The sequence below is a fragment of the Colletotrichum graminicola genome (genome assembly GCF_000149035.1).
Source record: "Colletotrichum graminicola M1.001 genomic scaffold supercont1.65, whole genome shotgun sequence".
NCBI classification, from domain to species: Eukaryota; Fungi; Ascomycota; class Sordariomycetes; order Glomerellales; family Glomerellaceae; genus Colletotrichum; species Colletotrichum graminicola.
This window is the reverse complement of record NW_007361069.1, coordinates 12,015-30,059: the sequence shown is the minus strand read 5'-3', so window position 1 is coordinate 30,059 and position 18,045 is coordinate 12,015. Positions and strand designations below refer to the sequence as shown.

General features: G+C 53.9%; 6 protein-coding genes across 6 annotated transcripts; 1 reads left to right on the top strand and 5 right to left on the bottom strand.

The window, feature by feature from the left end:
* Positions 1-4,710: 4,710 nt before the first annotated feature.
* Positions 4,711-5,833, bottom strand: GLRG_10672 (proteasome A-type and B-type; the record flags this gene model as incomplete). Its single annotated transcript, XM_008101357.1, has 6 exons — positions 4,711-5,026; positions 5,122-5,362; positions 5,461-5,495; positions 5,566-5,580; positions 5,644-5,689; positions 5,800-5,833. 6 exons carry the CDS (start codon positions 5,831-5,833, stop codon positions 4,711-4,713), a joined length of 687 nt encoding a protein of 228 aa, XP_008099548.1.
* Positions 5,834-6,646: 813 nt separating this feature from the next.
* On the bottom strand, positions 6,647-7,413 carry GLRG_10671 (Erv1/Alr family protein; the record flags this gene model as incomplete). Its single annotated transcript, XM_008101356.1, has 2 exons — positions 6,647-7,016; positions 7,178-7,413. 2 exons carry the CDS (start codon positions 7,411-7,413, stop codon positions 6,647-6,649), a joined length of 606 nt encoding a protein of 201 aa, XP_008099547.1.
* An 821-nt stretch (positions 7,414-8,234) lies between these two features.
* GLRG_10670 (uncharacterized protein) lies at positions 8,235-8,831 on the bottom strand (the record flags this gene model as incomplete). Its single annotated transcript, XM_008101355.1, has 1 exon — positions 8,235-8,831. One exon carries the CDS (start codon positions 8,829-8,831, stop codon positions 8,235-8,237), a length of 597 nt encoding a protein of 198 aa, XP_008099546.1.
* Positions 8,832-9,787: 956 nt separating this feature from the next.
* Positions 9,788-11,184, bottom strand: GLRG_10669 (uncharacterized protein; the record flags this gene model as incomplete). The annotated part of the gene is made up of 3 exons (XM_008101354.1): positions 9,788-10,886; positions 10,943-11,006; positions 11,172-11,184. 3 exons carry the CDS (start codon positions 11,182-11,184, stop codon positions 9,788-9,790), a joined length of 1,176 nt encoding a protein of 391 aa, XP_008099545.1.
* A 2,858-nt stretch (positions 11,185-14,042) lies between these two features.
* Positions 14,043-16,291, top strand: GLRG_10668 (C2 domain-containing protein; the record flags this gene model as incomplete). The annotated part of the gene is made up of 2 exons (XM_008101353.1): positions 14,043-15,289; positions 15,349-16,291. 2 exons carry the CDS (start codon positions 14,043-14,045, stop codon positions 16,289-16,291), a joined length of 2,190 nt encoding a protein of 729 aa, XP_008099544.1.
* A 273-nt stretch (positions 16,292-16,564) lies between these two features.
* On the bottom strand, positions 16,565-17,722 carry GLRG_10667 (sodium/calcium exchanger protein; the record flags this gene model as incomplete). The annotated part of the gene is made up of 3 exons (XM_008101352.1): positions 16,565-16,656; positions 16,852-17,561; positions 17,616-17,722. The coding sequence occupies 3 exons, from the start codon at positions 17,720-17,722 to the stop codon at positions 16,565-16,567; spliced, it is 909 nt and encodes a 302-aa protein (XP_008099543.1).
* Positions 17,723-18,045: the final 323 nt, after the last annotated feature.

The following is an 18,045-nucleotide window of genomic DNA, read 5'->3' as shown; positions in this document are numbered from 1 at the left end:
AACGGCGCAGAATCTTCGATAAGGGATCAACGCTTCATATTGATTAGCCTCCCCTAAGTCTCGTGTAAACGTGTCCTGATCTGAAAAGGCGTGTGCGTCAGGCAAGCTAAAAGCTGCGTTGTAAATTCAGGCGGTAGAGTCTAATAGGTTGCGAAGGAGTATCCAGCGTTGATTCAAGTCACAAGTTGAGCGTTACGCAGTGTGGGCGCCAATAATTACCTCCCAGAAGCGATACTATCCCTTTCACCATTCCTATTGCCGCGTACCGCCCCGGCTTGCTCAACTCGCATGGCCCCTTATTGTGTTGTAAGAAGGCCGGCCCCTCCATACTATATTGCATTACTATGTACTCTTTGAGTTGTATCGGGGGGAAGAAGAGGAGGAGGATGAGGAGGAGGAGGAGAGGAAGGAGGGCGGGAAGATGGATGAATACACTACTAGGTAGGCAGGTACCTATACTGGGTACACATACCCTTAGTAGGTGGTACACTACCGGTAGATAGGTACCTACAAGTAGGTTAGGTGGTGTGGATGGGGAGAAGACGGTATGTCAAAAAGCGGGAAAGGCACCGATGGGCAAGCGCGAGGGACGACAGGGGTGTGGTGAATGGAGGGGGAAAGTGCAAGATGGGCAGGCCTAGGAGGAACAGACAAGTGGGGACCGACTACCTATCGTTGGCCTAGGTATGCAGACCCGAACCCGTACGCTAACCAGGCAGGTAGGTACCCAGGTATGAGGACAGTGGAGAGCACAGCGGACCATGGACTGGGCTGGAACTCTGCTACACGCAGCGCCCACCCGACTGGGAGAAAAGAGAGCAACGCGCGTAGTGAGTGATCCGTTTTCCCGTTGTTGTTGTTTTTTTGTCAGTGTACTGCTAGAGAGCTACAGTCGCGTCTGGAAGATGAGGTGGCCTGATCTGATCTGGGTGACTGACCACGGCCTGGTCAGTTCAGCTCCAAGATGCACATGAGAGTGGGATGGATGGCGGGCGAGTGAGAGGCGGGCCTGGTTTCATGGACCCTGCCTGAGAGATTGGCGGTCTGGTGGAGACGGATGAGGTAGATGGCGAAAAGATGGCCGACGAAACGGCTCGTCTGGGTAAAGTACCTTGGAGTTCACGTACAGCCCGCACCACAAGATGACGGCACAAAAAGCAGGTGAAGATGATTGATCCAAGATGATCGATCGCATCCCCCGTTGTGGCTGACGCGTTTCGAACTTGCTGTGCTTGTTGTGTCCAGTACGTACAGACCAGCTCACGCTCAGGGCACCCCGTTGCGATGGGAAACGCCTACCTACGGTAGGTATCCTGTTGACGTGTGTGACCTCTCTCAGTTGCTCCATCTTTTTTTTTTTTTTTTTTGCTTTTTGACGCGCTCCAAATGCAGCTTTGGCCTTGCAGCCGTTCTGCTCTATGCCGTCTGTGAGTCTCGTCACTCGAGTTGCTTGGGGCTACGGATACACACTACGTATTGCTACACCGTAGTCGTACATCGATAGGCTCTCATCTACTCCGTACCTACGTAGTAGTAGTAGTAGAAGTAGTAGTAAAGTGACCATCGATCTTGTCGTGTTGATCCCCTTTGCGCGTGAGCTGTCTCTCTCTCTCTCTCTCCCTCTCTCTCCCCCCCACATGTCTTGCTTGTGGCGAAAAAAGAGAGGACCACCCGAAACATGTGATGACATAAACACCCGCGCTAGTCGTCAATCTTTCCGTCGCCCGCCAGTCCTCAATCCCCCCTCCCAAAAAGAAACCCAAGGGTCCTTGTCCCCTCCCTCGAATCTGCTCGTGCCATCGTTGCAAGTCCAAAGTGGCTGCATCCCGCTCCCGGTTCCCTGTCAGTCCACGACTTGCCCTTCCACTTCCACCATGCGATATCCCGCGATACACACACGTTTTATCCATGCTGGGGCCACAGCTCTCTCGTTCCGAGAGAGACCAGGCGATTGAGATTGCGCTCCTCCTCAGCCGCAATCCCGTCGACCCTGAACCTTGATTTTCCCATCCCATTACCAACCCCGGCTTCTTACAATGCTGCCCAACGAGGGAATAAGAAAGAACGGAAATGACAGAGTTAGGGCTGATGCATAGAAGAACCATAACCCACAGGCCACAGGACGGGCAGTGACACACCATGGGAAATATCCCGCAGATGCGCGAACGGCCATCCCGGCAAAGCGTAATTAACGTGCTGCAGTCCAACGTATCCAAGACGCGCCCCCGCGACTGTCCTTTTGGGTACGGAGAGGCGCATGCCCAGACTCGAGGGTTCGGATACCAAGAAATCTTGTCACGAAAAACAGGCGACTGGGTAGTGGATGGGCGCCAGGGACGACCCATCCACGCCGCCGGGAGGGTGTTCGTCCCGCCCTCTTACTGGCTGCGCCGATAACCGATGGCACCGATAAGAGACTTGACGAGGGTCCTGGGCTCGACCTTGGATAAGGTAGATAGGGACGTACCGCTTGATTTTCGGCTTGTCCCCTGTTAGCAGCCGCTGTCCTGCCACCTCCCTTTTCCAATATCTCCCCTTCTTTGGCTGGCCACACGCCGCCGGCCGCAGTCGCAGCTGAACATAACGCACCATCCATTTTCGTACACTGCGGCACGCAACATTTACCATGGCCAGGATGGCTCTCGGAAAATTAAAAGGCTTCTTCCGTCATGACAGTCATAGCCTAGACTCACTTCTTTCTGGCCCTTACGTACCGAGCACGGATATAGCCAACGTAAACTACCTACGACAACCCACTGCGCAGTCTATCCGAACCATCCCTGCCCCATCGCCGTACTCCGGCCGAGTTGGGACTACGGATACACCTCCGTCCAAATCGTCTTCGTGACTTCCACGGCATTCAGCCTTCAGCCACGCTCTTCTCCATCGCCCCCCCTTTTTTTTCCTTGTATGGTCCTGCTTGGCGTTGCATCTTGTCCAACCCAGCCCGGTCAAGAAACAGGACACGAGCTGGATGGGACAGCTCGCCATTCCGGCCTCTCCGTAACCTGGTTGTTAGAGTCAGCCCGTCTCCAGGCCCCGATTATTAGTGATCAGGTACCCGCGCATCCCACACATGCACGCATTCAGAATAAGACGCGGGATAAGACATCGACTAGACGGCAGTTTAGACGAATTAGACATCCACCGGCTTGTTGTTTCTTAGCGGCTAAAAGGGGACAAAATTTCTGGTCTGCCGCCTGTAAAAATCATAAGGGACCTTCCGTCGCGCTGACGCCATCGCAGGATGCCAACAGTGTCACGAAAGGGGCAACAAAAAACAAGCTTTCAACATCAACCCATCCAAGCCCATTCCACAAGTTCCAACCACCGACGGCCAACTCCCATGCTGACTGCCCCCTCTCCCCCCCCCCCTTATCCCCGTCACCCCGGCTCAGCACGGCTGGGACCCGGCCAATACCCGGCTTGCCTTCCGGCACGAGGTCTTTGATCCTTGGGTGCAACTTCACGGACACACGTGCAGAAGTTCAGACATGGGTCCCAATCGTCGCCCATCGATCTAATCTTGCTAGGTAATTTGCACACACCTACACTACAGATATGCTGTGCGAGCTCATCTTCACCGCAACCCATCTCCCACTTGAAAGTGAAAGCCATTCAAAGCATAAAAAAAGAAAAAGAAAAAAAAATGGGCCAGAGGCTTCGTGGCACACCGGATCTCCAAGAGCCCGTCCCACGTTCCGCTCAACCGCCGTTACCTGCCTTTTCCTAAACCGTGACCGAGGAGCCAGTGGCACGATCGGCGCCTCCATCTCGTCCCCCCCCCCCCCGCAGATCAAGATGCTGAGAGCTTGGCGCGACAAAATGGTATGTAAACCCAGGCCTATCTCTATCGGTCGAATCGGGTAGGTAGAGGCCCTCGTCCCCCCCCCCCCCCGGAGGACTGACGAGACCCTGTCCCCGGATGGCGTGTCATGCCGGCCTGGCGCCTGCCTAGTCACCTAGTGCACCTTAGTAAACCGTCCACCGCGTCCTCTCGCTGCTCACTCGTTGACAGTAGGTAGGTAGACCTTTTCCGCATCAAAATGTCAAACAGTGAGAAGCCCGGGCGGAGGATCACTTCCTCCCTTCCGCTCCTTTCCCTGATTCGCTCCCGCTCCTCGTCACCCGCAGAGCCGAGCGGCGCTAAATCTCCCCCCTCTCCCCATCCTCACCGCCTCCAAATCCGAGGATGGTCTCGCTCGCGGCGGACCCTTATTCCATGTCCTCCCTGCGTCGTGCATACGCGTGGGAGTGCGTGTTCCCCAGTGGCTTGTTCTCCGGGACCGGGGGACCGGGCCTCCGGCCTTATGGGGCCTGGCGTCACGACTCACGTCTCACGTCGTAGCGGAGCGCCCGTCGCCTTCCGACCCCTCCTGGCCACGCGAGCCGCCGAGCCCTTGTTTCACCGTACCAACCTAATGTCATGGAGGGCACATATCATCATCCTCTAGTAGAGCATCTCTCATCTTGCGGGTAATCTATTTTATTGTACATTCATTGTTTCGTCCGCCAAGATTCGAGTGTGTCGTCACCTCGGCATGAATGCCCTCCGAGGCTCGTTCGTAACTCGTGGCGGCCAGCCTGTGTGATGTATCACTCGCCCCCTTGACGCCGAGCCATTTAAGCAACTCTGCATCTCATTGCTTTTTGTCCTCAAGCAACCGTTCCCGGCGTTGTCATCTCCCTCTCACAAGAAACGCACACACCCTAGTGCTTCACCGTGTAGTCCTCGTCGGGGAGGTACAGATGCCTCTGGGCGCCCTTGGCAGTCAGAACGACCATGCGGATGACACCGCCGGAACTTCCGTCCCACTTGATGGCCTCCTTGAGCGACCCCTTGACGAAATCGACCGCGTCCTGCTCCTCCATGCCCTCCCTCCAGTGCTCGTCGCAGTATCCGTAAATGTAGGTCGAACCCGAGCCGCCGATGGCGTACGACTGCTTGTGTAGGGAGCCACCGAGGGGGATCGAGTAGACCTGGCCACCGTGTCGCTCGTCCCAGCCGGCAATGATGAGGCCAGCGCTTGAGGGGGGAGAGTCAGTAATGCGGATATACAAAGACGAGGGGAAGAGGGTCCATGTAGTGGAACGAGACAAACAGCGGGGGTGGAAACTCACGTCAAGCGGTCCTTGTTGGCATAGCAGACCTCTTGAAAGATAGCGGCAGCGGTTTGCGTCATTGGGGGCTTTCCGTTGCGCATGGCGTACATGCCCAACTGGTACTGGACAATATCGGCGACGGCCTGGGTATCGGCCGCGGAGCCTGACCGGCAGCACCAGATGGTGTCGTGGACTTGTGTGAGCTTGTCGGTAACACGGTTGGCAATGTACGCGCCCGTCGTTGTCCTGGAGTCGGCACCTGGATGGTTGTCGAATGTCAGCGATCATCCCCAGCACGCGCACCCGAGGTGTGGCCCAGTGACCGGCCTATTGAGACGGGAGAATGACATGACGTACCGAGAATAACACCGTCCTTGAATGTGACTGCCATACTGTCGTGAGTGTCAGTTGCGTCCCAGATGGGGGGTCCCGAGGGCGGACGACCAAGGGGTAGAAGCTTACATCGAGGTTCCGAGGCTGCGAACGTCATTAGCTTTACATCCATGAAGAGGCATCTAACATCCTGGGGAAATCACTCACTTGACCTCGCCCTTCTTTAATCTTTCCATGTCAAGGTGGATGCCATCTGTCCGCCCGCAGAAGTTAGCTGACAACTCTTCCTGCTGTGCTGCCCATGTCCCCTCCGTGGTCCCGCCATGGTACATCATCGAGCTTTCCCACCAACAGCAGCCGTACCTTCGTTCAACATTCCGGTGGTAGTGAACTCCATTTTGGTTTGCGTACGAATATCGTCAGTTGGTTTAAATCGGGTGTCTATTGCTTGGGGTTGAAAGGTTCGAGTCGAAATTCGGCGGGGTTCGTTTGATGTGTCGTCGGTGGGAAGGCGGCGGCAGGCGGTCGGTTGCTGAGGGAAAGGCTGGAGCTTGACGAAGCTCAGGCAGCTCCAGAACGCGTGTGGCCTTGCCCACCCGGGAAACACTGACCATATCAGTCACGTGACTGCATATTACATAAGACATGGGAATCTCTGCCGGGCCTTTGTACCTGCGCTGATGGGTGCAATTAGGTACTGCAAGGTATCCTTGGAAGGATATTGCCATTTTATAAATTGCAACTTTGACAGAGGTCAATAAGGGCCAAGTTGGCCCGAGGCCCGAGGGGGCTCAAAATCACCAGAATCAGCGTGGTGACATGTCAATGCCGGGCGGAATTGGAAGGTCTCCCCACTTCTGAGCAAATCCCCACGGGAGCTTCACCCCCCCAGATATTAAGCCTCAAATTGAGGAAATATCGTCTCACACCTCCGGTGCCACGCCATCGCGAGTGCAGTCGTTCCAAGATCACAGTATAGGCTAGGTTCTGGTCGTTGGGCCCAGTCGTCTTCCATACCACCGGCCCAGAGATAAATCCGTCGTTATACAAATCTTCTACATGTTTGATATGTTACAGCGCTGATATGTCCAAGATATACAAAGTACGCTTCCCGGTTGGCCCATAGTACCGTTATCTTAACCCCCCTTGGTCAGACTGCAAGGCTGTCAGCATCTCGGCTCGCTCACTGGCCGTCCGGGGCATCGTCAGCTTACCCGTCCCTCTCCAGCTCTAAGCTGGGCTTCTCCTCGGCCTCCTTTTTTTTCTTGTCCTCGTCGCCGCAGCCGCAGTCGTAGAAGTCACCGATCTTGCTGCAGTCAAACAGTTCCTTCTTCAGGCGCGTGTTAACCTCGTTGTGGACAAAGCAGGCCCAGCCGGCGGCAGCGTTCCGGCTGCTCGTCTGGGGAGGGTACTTTGCCAGCAGTGTGCGGAAGTGTGAAGCGCAGTCGCCGCAGGGGTAGAGGCGGCCGAAGAGCTGGATGTACGTCTTGAGGGCGAGTCTGTCGTCGGGGGTAGGCTTCTCGGGGAAGCGCGCCATCATCGTGTGGAGGAGCTTCCACGAGGCGCGGCCGAGCTCGGCTCTGTGGGAGAAGGTCAGTCAATTGTGGCCGAACAACCTTGGCGGCCTCGATTGTCAAGTCCACCGTCGCGACCCGGGGATCTGGGCAAGCGGACTGTGGGCGCATGCAGATGGTGGCGGCCGTTGGGAGGGGGGTAGCATGCGAGCAGGAGAAAAACTTACTTTGCAGTTGCATTCTCCAACTTCGGAGCGATGGACTCGCCAGTGAGGATGCTGGCAGAAATGTGATCTAGGTCGGGCATGTCGGCGCTCTCGGGAGAGTCGCCTTTGGCGGCGGCGGCGGGCGGCGGCGCGGGCGATGAGGGTTCGCTGGTGCTGCTCGAGAAGAGGTACGAAATGCTGAAGAAGACCACGACGGCCAGCAGGACCATTAACGATAAGTGTTGTCTTCTCGCCATGGTTGGGGGAGTATGGCTCCTTTGCAAGAAAGTATGGTAGAAGAGGAGAAAGAGAGTTCGAAAAAGAGAGAGGAGAAAAATGAGGCCACTAGGAAATGAAAGGAGTGGCACAAACCTCCGTTGCGTCAAAGAGGAGGAATCGAGCTTCGGACGAATTGTCACCCTTTTCGCGACCAGGCCTTAATGCCTACCTAGATATGCATGTAGGTAGGTGTGTCGCCCTTTGCTGATTTCCCGCATATAAACACCCCTCCTCAAGGCCGAGGAGATACGCACCGAGACGAAGAGGGCGAGAGATGTTCGGGCTACCCTGCCACTGAGGGCTGGCTGGTTCAGCGCCCCTAGTGCACATTCCAGGGGACGGGACCGAGGCCCAGCCCTGTGGAATCCTTGGCCCGTGCATGGTGCTACCCCTAAACTTTGGTTCCCTTCCCACTCCACTTCTGCCCCCCTTACCAACCTGAAGAAGTTGATGATCGGCCTCGGTGCTTGGAGATCCTTGCCGCGTGGGCCAGAGAGATCTCGAAGAGGTTGCCAAGCACAAGTCCGTCTGGTTCGATATCATTGGGACCCTTGAAGTCTGGAGAAGTATATGTTGTCATCTCGTCGTTGGTGAACCAAGAAGTTCGAATGGGTTCTGGGGTATCAAATCTTGTTAACCTGTGTTGAAGGACCCTATCTATATATGATGGCCAAGTCATCATATTCGAAAGCGATGATGTTGATCACGCTGCCGCCTTGAGTTCCCGAGTAATCGAAGCCATCGCTCTGCCAGTCACGGCCAATCGCAACGTGCAAACCTCGCAGCCTGTCAAATCGCTTTACACGAACGTCAAGTTTTTATTCTTGAACGGAATCAGGGCCAGGATGACGGCATGGTGATAATACGCAGTCCGGTCGATAACACCGTCCGTCAACAACCCGACCGACCCCTTGTTGCTTCTCGTGTCCGTCTGCCCGAAGACGAGGTTGTCCGCGTCCCCAAGCTCCATCCCTTGCCGGAGACAAGCGGCCGTCTCCTCGGGGAGGTAATACGCCGCCGTGCGCGCCTTTCCCACGCGGCCTTGGCCGTCGAGCACCACGACCCAGGCAAAGTTCATAATCGGCCCCTCTCGCTTGTCCGACATGTCGACGCCTCCCTCGATCCCGACCCAGTAGTCCGCCTCCCTCTCGCTGCTCTGCGCGCCGCGCGCCCTGTTGAGAGCACCGCGGAGCGTCTCCTCGTCTGTCAGCGGCTGGTCGGGCACGCCGGAGGGAAAGCTGACCCCGCGGATGGTGTAGGAGCCCGGGAGGGCAGATTCAAAGCCAAGCTGCGTTGCCCGGACCTTGGTGGGGTTTTTAGATGCGACGACGATGGAGCTGGTTGCGGTTGCCATGTTGAGCTTGATGTTGATGTTGATGTCGGGCCGAACGTTCATGCTTTAATACTTCGGCGCTGTAAAGGGAAGCAAAAAGTGGTAGAGATGATGAATGATGGAAAGGCTGTTCCAAGTAAAGAGGAATATCACCACTCTTTGAAGGCAGTTACTTTGGGGTTGGAGATGACTCATTCGGTGTAGCGAATTTTCTAATGATACAGCGGTGTGGCACCATTCGCTCGTTGCCCTCTTCCCTCTGTCAATGACTTCGTCTCCCCACGATATATCACCACTGACGGATTTCCGGGCGAGGCCATCATAAAGTGAGACGCAATTATATTCTGGCATCGAGAGTCGCCATTGTTTTACCACGTAGAATTGATTAATAATAGCCGTTACACAAACAGAGATCGTGACTCTTATGCGGCTCTCTCATCTTAACATCTCTCCATTAAAGAATTTCTTCCTGCCTTGGTTGCTCTTTCTATCCTCTCATTTCTGCCCCTCACAGCATACATAGTGTCGCCCATATCTACGCGTCGTATACCTTGATCCTAGTCTGATTGTTGGTTCGTCGGTGGCCTGGCGGATTACCTCGACCAGTTCCATGACCAGCTGGAACTATCAATCCCCATGAATCTTTAGTTTCTGGTGTCGGATGACGCCGCGATCGAGACTTGTGGGACAGAGACGCTACTTAAGGGAGTGCAAAGCTACCGCTCAGGCTATAGGCCATGTCCAGCCCTCCAACCGTCGTCAGGTTCATGCTCTCTCATCAAAACGCTGTTCATGTGTCACTTGGTTGACTTGAAAGAGAGTCAAGTTCATCCTCGCAGATCAGCATGACACTGCGCATCAGCAAATCACAATGAACAAAGATCGGGAGCCTAATGACGGTTTCTCATTCCACAAGTACTGCTATACTCGAACTCAACGGCAACTCCTGATGGGGAGACAAAATATGGTCTCGTAGGTAATAGCTGCATACTAAACCCAAAGCGATGATAGGGCAGCGTTCAGGGACAGTCTAGTCTGGCCTGCTCCAAGCCCTTCTGGATCGGAATGTCCCGGTTGTACAGTCTGGGGTAGTGGACATTCCGCAAGTGTCGACGGGTTTCGTCTCTGCGGGACCAGTCGCGATGGCATTGGTTGCAGGGCCATCGGGTTTTGCCGTCGTTGACCCTAACGAAGGCGAGGCCCGGGGGAAGATTGAGGGCACGAACTCTGGCCAGGCCAGGGGTCGCATCGTCTTCTTCGTCCGAAGACTCATCCGATGACTCCTCGTCGGAGGAATCTCCATCGGGAGACTCTCCATCGGAAGAATCGTGACCCGAGTCCTCTGGAGCTTCCTCACCGGTCGTCTCGCTATTTTCGTCGTCGTTCTGCTCTTCGATATCGACGTCTTCGTTAGAGGTACTGGACGCGTCGGGAGTAGTTGAACCACTAGAGTCAGAGGCGTTGTCGTGGCCTCGCTTTGAATCAATGCCATTGCCCTGCTTGGTGGCAGCCTTTGGAGCCGCTGCATTGGTGACAGGAGCATCAGAGACAGCAGCCGGGATGACGAGGCTAGCCGGCTTGATCAACTCAGACGAGACTAACTCATCCTTGATACCGACCGGCAGATGGTTGGCAGAAAGGCCATGAGAGCCAGAAGGCATAGCATAGCCATGGTGGTCGGAGTGATGCGGCTTGTCGACATAAGCAAGCTCGAAGGCTCTAGCAATAGTACTGGAAGCTTGCTCGGGGGCCTGAGGAAGCTCGAAGACGGGAGCGGTGGGACCAGCGTCTACCAAGATGAACGAATTGACTAGGTTGGCCGGGATTCGTATGTTACCAGGGCCTAGCGGCATGATTGGGTCTCCGGCAGCGCCGTCGACCTGGGAGAAGCCGCCCAGGGCAAAACCCTCAGGTATGCTCTGTAGTTTCTGTCCCAACAGAGTGTGGTGGTCATATTTGGAAGACAGAGAATGAATAGCCTCATTGTCGCTGCGGGGAACCCGGCTCATGCTTGGCTCATGCTTGACAGTGGCCTTGTCGACCGAGTTGCCGTTCTTCATCAAAGCGCCAGTGTGCTTTCTGCTACCGGTGGTGAGAAAAGTGTATGCTCCCTGTGAACTGTAATGATTTGCGTCAGTTGAGGCTGTCACAAAGGGTCTGAAATGAAGACATACTGGAGGTGTTTATTGACACCTTTCATACGCTGGGGACTTTTTCCATTGAGTGCTGAGGTTTGCTCTGTAAACACGATCAGTACTTGGTATTGCCAGGCAAAGGTGATGTGTCAAGATTGACAGCCAGGCCATCAGAGGCGGTGTCAGTTTGAGTTGAACCGGCCAGCAATAACAATGACAGCAAGAAGAACATGTCAAAGGAATTCAGGTGAAGAGCTGATGAACTTACGCATGATTGCCATCTTGGAAGTCTCTCTCGTCCTGTTTGGGCTGGCGGACGTTGACAGCGAGAGAACTTGGGCTGATGAACAGACCTGGCTTTGATTTTGGGAAAAGGAAGAAGAGGGAAATTCAGAAGAAGGAAAGAGGGGAAAAGGTGAAGAGGGTATTCATTGTAGTTCCAACCCGGCAAGCTTTTGTGAAAGACAGGCCACCTGGGAAATGTACCGGCTGAGCAGGACAACAGGCCCTACATTCATAGACAGTAACGGGCAAGGGCGACTTGATATAGGCAGGTACTTGGGTTGTCAAGGGGAAAAGAGAAGGAAAAGACAGGTGAAAACGCAATCTATTGTTGCAGTCATACGTGAAGAGCTGGTGTTGATTAGGTTAGCGTCTTTGTTCCTTGTGAGGGTCCTTGAGCCTCAAAGATACAAGCATCATCTAGGAGAGGCATAAGATCAACAAAGGTACTAGTAAGAAACAGTTTATCAGCAGTTAAATCATTTTTTATTATCGGTTTTATTTGCATTACTTTTATAGCATATTATTTAACAGTAATCCTTACTTTAGATATAAAGATTCTATAGTTTTAGAACACTCACTTGTGTTAATATTAGGAAGCAAGGGTAACTAATAGAAAGAGTTAAGAGGATTGTTTTGTTGTTTTTACCTGCAAGGCTCTCTTAGAGGACTAGGTAGCTGGCCAGTTATGCCTTTTCCTGGATAATAGGCATTGTAGCTGTAAATACTTTGTAGTACACGCACTGTGTTAAAACAGAATACCAATCCCAGTAAGTAGGAGAGAGAAAATAGAAGTAGATAAGAAGAAATTTTCTTGCTACTGTCACTAGTGAAGCTGATGTGAAGAACGGGCTGGCTTAGTCACCCCCTGCCAGGGTCTACGGGCCTCAAGGGGGCAGTGAGTGTCCAGGACAGGATGAGACTGAAAAAGGCAAGAAGTACCAATGGCTAGTAATGGAGCATACAATGACCCTACGTCTAGAACATAAAGACGCAATGGCCCAGTAACAGGAAAATGAGGCCTTGAGCAGTTGATAGCAGGGTTCCGACATGGTTTTCTGATTTCTACAGTCGAACGTTTCCTGTCCGAACAGAACCTCGGCGAAAGGTGCACGCCAACGAAGCAGGGGATAGGACACATGCTATTTTAGAAATGGTAGCAAGCGTTGGGACATGTTCAAGGGACTCCCAAAGATGGGATGTAGATGATGCAGCGCTTGCGATGGCTTGTCGTCGGCCGGTGCCTCAGACATGCTCCGGACCGGGGCGGAGGCACAAGTGGCCGTGTCCTGGGGGGGAGCTTCACTGAGACCAGCGGAGCGGAGGCGGAGGGATGCACTACCCAGTAACAAAATCGATCGCTAGAGACCACTCGTCAATCTGGCAGGCTTGGCAAGGCAGAGACAAGACAATACCTAGCCGGGAAGCCGGCATCCCTGTGAGACCCTTAGCAGAATCACTGCAGTGGTAGGCATTAGCGCCAAGCCTTAGATCGACGCCATTGCCCGTCCACGTCAGGATTTTACTAGACTTTGCTCTGACGTACAGGCCTCGGGTTTCGCGTGTTCTGGAAAAGGCTCGTGATGGTGAAACAGTGAGCCCTCGGGGCGAGAAAGAAGCTGGATACAAGCAGTAGATTGAGAACTTGGGCCCAGGCGCCCCCCCCCCCCCCCCATTGGCTGAAGCTAGGCAAGACCTTACAAGGCAACCCTGCCTTCTCGGCACGGTTTAGCCGCAGCTTGTGCAAAGCTGGCCAAAGGTTGCTTGAGAAATGACGTCAGCCTGCGGCGCCAGTTCGAGAGTGCTTGCGACGCTTTGCTGATCGTGGGTGGGAAGTGTCCATTTTTTATTTTTTATTTTTTACTTTATTTTTCTTCCTTGCAGGGGCCTTATTCCCTTACCCCCGGCCAAACCTGGCCGAGCCTGTTAGTGAGCCAGCCTCCATGTGCTTGTGATCATCTCGGACCCCTTCCACCTTCACTCGCTCTCGCTCTCATCTCTCTTTCTTTGGGACGTCTGCAAGCTCGCCTAGTCTCCTCACCAGCCCCTCCCTCCGCCCCTCATCTGATTGTTTTCCATTTCAAGCTCTCAAGAGACGCCTCTTCTCTCTCTTCTCCCCCCTTTCTCTCTCTCTCTCTCTCTCTCCCTCATACACACACACACACACACAGACTTTCGCGTTTCTCCCATAAGCCAACCATTCAAAACGTACACGCCACCAAGGGTACATGCCGTAGTGTACCTTTGTTCGTCCCTTGAATATCCGGTCCTGTCCTGTTTGAAATCATTTACCTACCTACACAAGTCAGGTTAGGCCTTTCTCTCCCGTTTCGCATAATCATAAGCATAAGTGTCCGTCAAACCAAACCCGTCCGCTTAGCCATCAGCCACCAATCCGCCCGAGTAATTCACCCGACAAAACAAAAGCTTCTTTCCCCTCGTTCGGTAGCAGTCTCGGACCAAACTGCCAAGCTTTCTGTGCTTTATCAGATATCATTGGACGTCGCTCCCCCAAGCCCAGCTCAGCCTAGCAGGGTTGCCCTCCCTAAGTGATCGACAACATCGTCCAGTGTGGGTCTTGGCAACGGCAATCACTGCGTTACAGGGTTCTGTTTCTGATAGCATCTCCCGCCATCTGCTCTACCTACCTCCCTAGGTACTTCATCTCTCGACTGGCCTGCCTTGCTGTCAACCTCGCCAGTCCATCGAAGCTTACCGGATGCCCCCAACCAGTCATTCGGGCCCTTTGACCAACCTGCAAGCGATATAAATTGAGCTGCCATAGAGCCCTGTCCGTCGATATCGTCCAAGGCGACCGTTTTCTCAGCGCCGCGACGTAGCAACCAGCCCCGCGGAAATGTCGACCATAGACGACCAAAGACCCAACGGGCATCCGCATTCCCCGGATCAGCTGTCAGGACCCGCCGCCGCAATCTCCACGCCGACGGCGCATCCAGCCCAGACTTCTGCCGTCCCGCAGCCGACAACAACGATGCCGACGACGACGACCGCTGAGCCGAGTGGGGGCGTCAACGGCCATGCAGTCAATGGGACCACGAATGGCACCACACCGGTCACGGGCCATTTAACCAACGGTACGTCGGATGCGCCTGAAGCCAATGGCTCGGCACCGAACGGTCACTCGCTGAATGGCGTGTCCGCCGAGAACCAGTACACTGATGGAAATGCCGTCCCATCATCATCAAATGGTGGGCCATCAACCAGTGGGCATGACTTGCCCCAGAACAAGGAGGGAGACCTCGAGAATAAAATCGAGGGCCTGCGGAATCCGGAAGCTAACGGTCACAAGCCACCCGACCAGAAGCAGCATCATCATTCCGGCGATATTAAGGGACTATATACCGAGGGCAAGGAAAAGGTCAAAGACAAGACGAAGCCGTCCGGCGGCTTCGACACGACCCCGTTGCCCGATGCCCCTCCGGGATATACCGTGAGGTTCATCTTCCATAGAGCAAGCAACCTTCCTGCGGCGGACATCGGCACCAGGTCGTCCGATCCCTTTATTCACGCCACTCTCAGAGCGGCCGTGCCAAAACGACACAAGGAGGACCCTGACCTGGTTCACCGCACCGAGACCAAGAGGCGGACCACCGAGCCTGTGTGGAACGATGAGTGGGTTGTGGCCAACATCCCCGCTGGAGGATTCATCCTCAAATGCCGTATTTATGACGAGGACTGGCCCGACCATGATGACCGCCTTGGCAATGTCACAGTCAGAGTCCCCTACGTCGGCGAGGACTGGAAGGGGTATCCGCAGCCGGGTCAGGAGTTCGTGGCCAAGAAGCGCATGGGTAGTAAACGAGCCTACCTCGTCAAGGCCATCACCAGCCATTTCGACCCGCGGACGGACATGTCGCCAAGGCTGTGGATCAGCATGGAAGTCTTGGGGAAGTCGGACCCGCCGTATGCGCATATGTACACCATCGGTCCTACCTCGTACTTCAAACATTTCAGTCCCATGATTGGGCGGCTCACCGGAATCAAGGTCAACAGGGACGAGGAGGCCGACGCCCGCTCTGACTTGTTCGAAGAGTCCCAGGGCAAGGGCAAGGACAAGGACGGCAAGAAGACGACAAAATACGAGTGAGTAGAGTACTTCCGCACCGGGCCTGGTAGGCCCTCCCCGCTAATGTGGCTCGCAGCTTCCAATCCAACGAGATGCAACTATCGGGGCCGGTGCCTCCCGAGCTGTACCACCGCTACGTCGAGTTCAGGCCCATGATCGGGTTGATGTTTGCCAAGAGCGGCTTGAGAGGCAGGATTCTCAACAAGGCGTTGCACAAGCAGCATAGCAGAGTCTACAACTTTGACAGTTCGACCGAGTACGGCGTTTTTAGGGCCCGCTCGGAAGAGGCTGCCCTTCAGTTCCTCAAGCTGGTACACTTTGATGAGGGGGGTCGGATATTCACTTACGTGCTGACGCTCGACGGCGTGTTCCGCTTCACCGAGACGGGCAAGGAGTTCAGCATCGACATGTTAAGCAAGCACACCATGCATAGCGACGTCGAGACCTACATTGCATGCTCGGGCGAGTTCTTCGTTCGCCGGCTGGAGAAGCCCGACGCGTCAGACGACCCAGAGCCCGATGAGAGGACACATCCGTCGGAGGAGCTCCCCGACGGGCCGCCGAACGCCCACCCTCCCCACAACCCGTCGTACTATCAGCTGTTCATCGACAACGATTCAGGAACGTACAGGCCGGACAAGTCTATCCTACCCAAGCTCAAGGAGTTCTTGGAAGCAAACCTCCCCGGACTGGGCATCGTGGTCATGCACTGCGAGAACGAGGAGCTCCAGAAGCTCAAGAAGGAGCAGGTGGAGGCCAAGAAGAAGGAGGGCAGGATGGTCAACATGGTGCTCAACCGCAGCCCGAGCTCGAGTTCGATGAGCTCGAACGAGAGTGCGCTGCAGCGCATGGAAGAGGCGGGCGAGAACGGCGCGCCGGTGAAGAGCACGACGCAGAAGGCGCTGGACGCTCTGGAGGACCCGGGCACCTTGAAGAAGATGCTGAAGCCCGGTAACCATGGGCACGGCAACGGCCATGGCCACTCGCATGGGGAGGGCGAGAGTTCGACTGCACACTGATGAAGAGTGGCATGAGTGGGTTAGTTTGCTCTTTTTTTCACATATTTCTTTGATACCTCTTGTGTTTTCGCTGCTCCTCGTGGGGCATAGACGCTTCTTTGACGTGGTTATTCCCCATTGGTTTGGCATCACTCTTACTAGGATCACGAAGCAGAAAGCTCTACGAGATCGACTATAATTTCTAGTTTCCTAAAGTTCATATAACCTGCCAATGGCTTGCTTAATAACTTAACTTCTGAATTTAACACTCAACATCGCCTTCCAAGATGGTTATTACTCGGCAGGCATGTGCAGCATGACTTGTCGGCGCCTGAAGGCTATGGACTCATGGAACTTCCAATAGTTTATGCCCTTGATGAGGCACTCTATACACACACTAACACTCAAAAAACAAACCAGCGATAAGACAAGATTAATATTGCTTATGCCCTTGAGGCTGATGATTATTACTATTTTGTATTGAGCAGAGAGACCACATCAGGATCACCACCCGCCGCCCGCCAGCCGAAAGCACCATCCAACCCTTTCTATCCATAACCCTGCAACGACCGAGTGCTCACCTACGCCTTCCGGGTTTGGGTAGTTGTAAGCTGCAGCTGCAATGGCGAGATAGGCAATAATGCAAAGGAAACCCTCAAGGTAGTTGCACTTCTGATCGTGTAGGAAGTTCCCCACAGTTAATATAGCAAGAATAAGCATGGTGATGTCGAATACCTCAAACACAATGTCCATCTGCTTATCCAGTGCCCAGGCAACAATGACAATGAGCGGGCCGTTCAGCAACGCTGTTTGCAGCGTCGCGCCTAGCACGTGGGATAGCGCAAAGTTCATCTGGTTATCCCAAGCCTCATTGACGGCCGTTAGGTGCTCGGCTGCCTTTTCAACCAGGGGTACAAGAATCAAGCCCATAAGGTGGTCTGAGACGACGCTGTGTTTCGTAACAATGGTATGGATTTGCTCAACGAGGTAAATTGCCATGAACGTTACAAGCGTAATGGATACTGCAAGACCAATAATGCATTCGGTTAGAGTAAGCTTGGGCTTATTGACATGCTCACAGCTCTTGTGTTCACGTTGCTCGTCCTTCTCAAAGATGGCGTAGATGCCGTGGTGCGTGCGGGCTTGAAAATAAACGAAGACGGCGTAAGCTATTACCTGCAAAACAGAGACGACCCGCGATATGTGGATTGTTTTGTCTTCAAGTTGCTTGACAGTGAGAGATGAGGCCATGGAGTAACTGAAGACGGCTGGAACGGCCAAGGTGACGCCTCTGTTCGCTGTTAGCCGGCTGCCATTGGAGTCTTGGCGGAAAGCGTCCACTTACGCTGTAAAGAGAAGACCAGTTCCAGCTTCACTGACAGTCTCACTGAACTCGGCCTCGTCTCTTCGCATGCCGCCGGCGACAAAGCACATGCCTAGGCACAGAAGCATCGTTGCTAAAATCAAGCCAAGTATAGCGGCCTTGATGACAGTAAAATCATTGTCCTGTAACAAAACTATAAAGAGGACAAATAAGACAATAGACCTAAGGCTGTAACAAGGATCTGTTAGTAGGAGCCTATTACAAAGTAGGCTTGTAATAGGGGTAATTTATATAGTCAAAAGTAGCTTATTATTTCTAGATAGTATTACGCTACACCTTATACCTGAACACTACCTTGTTTCTAAATTATAAAGTAATATTATACTAGAAGTAGTGTTATATAGTAATATTCTATATAAGGCTACTTTATTCCTTATTATATACCCCCCCT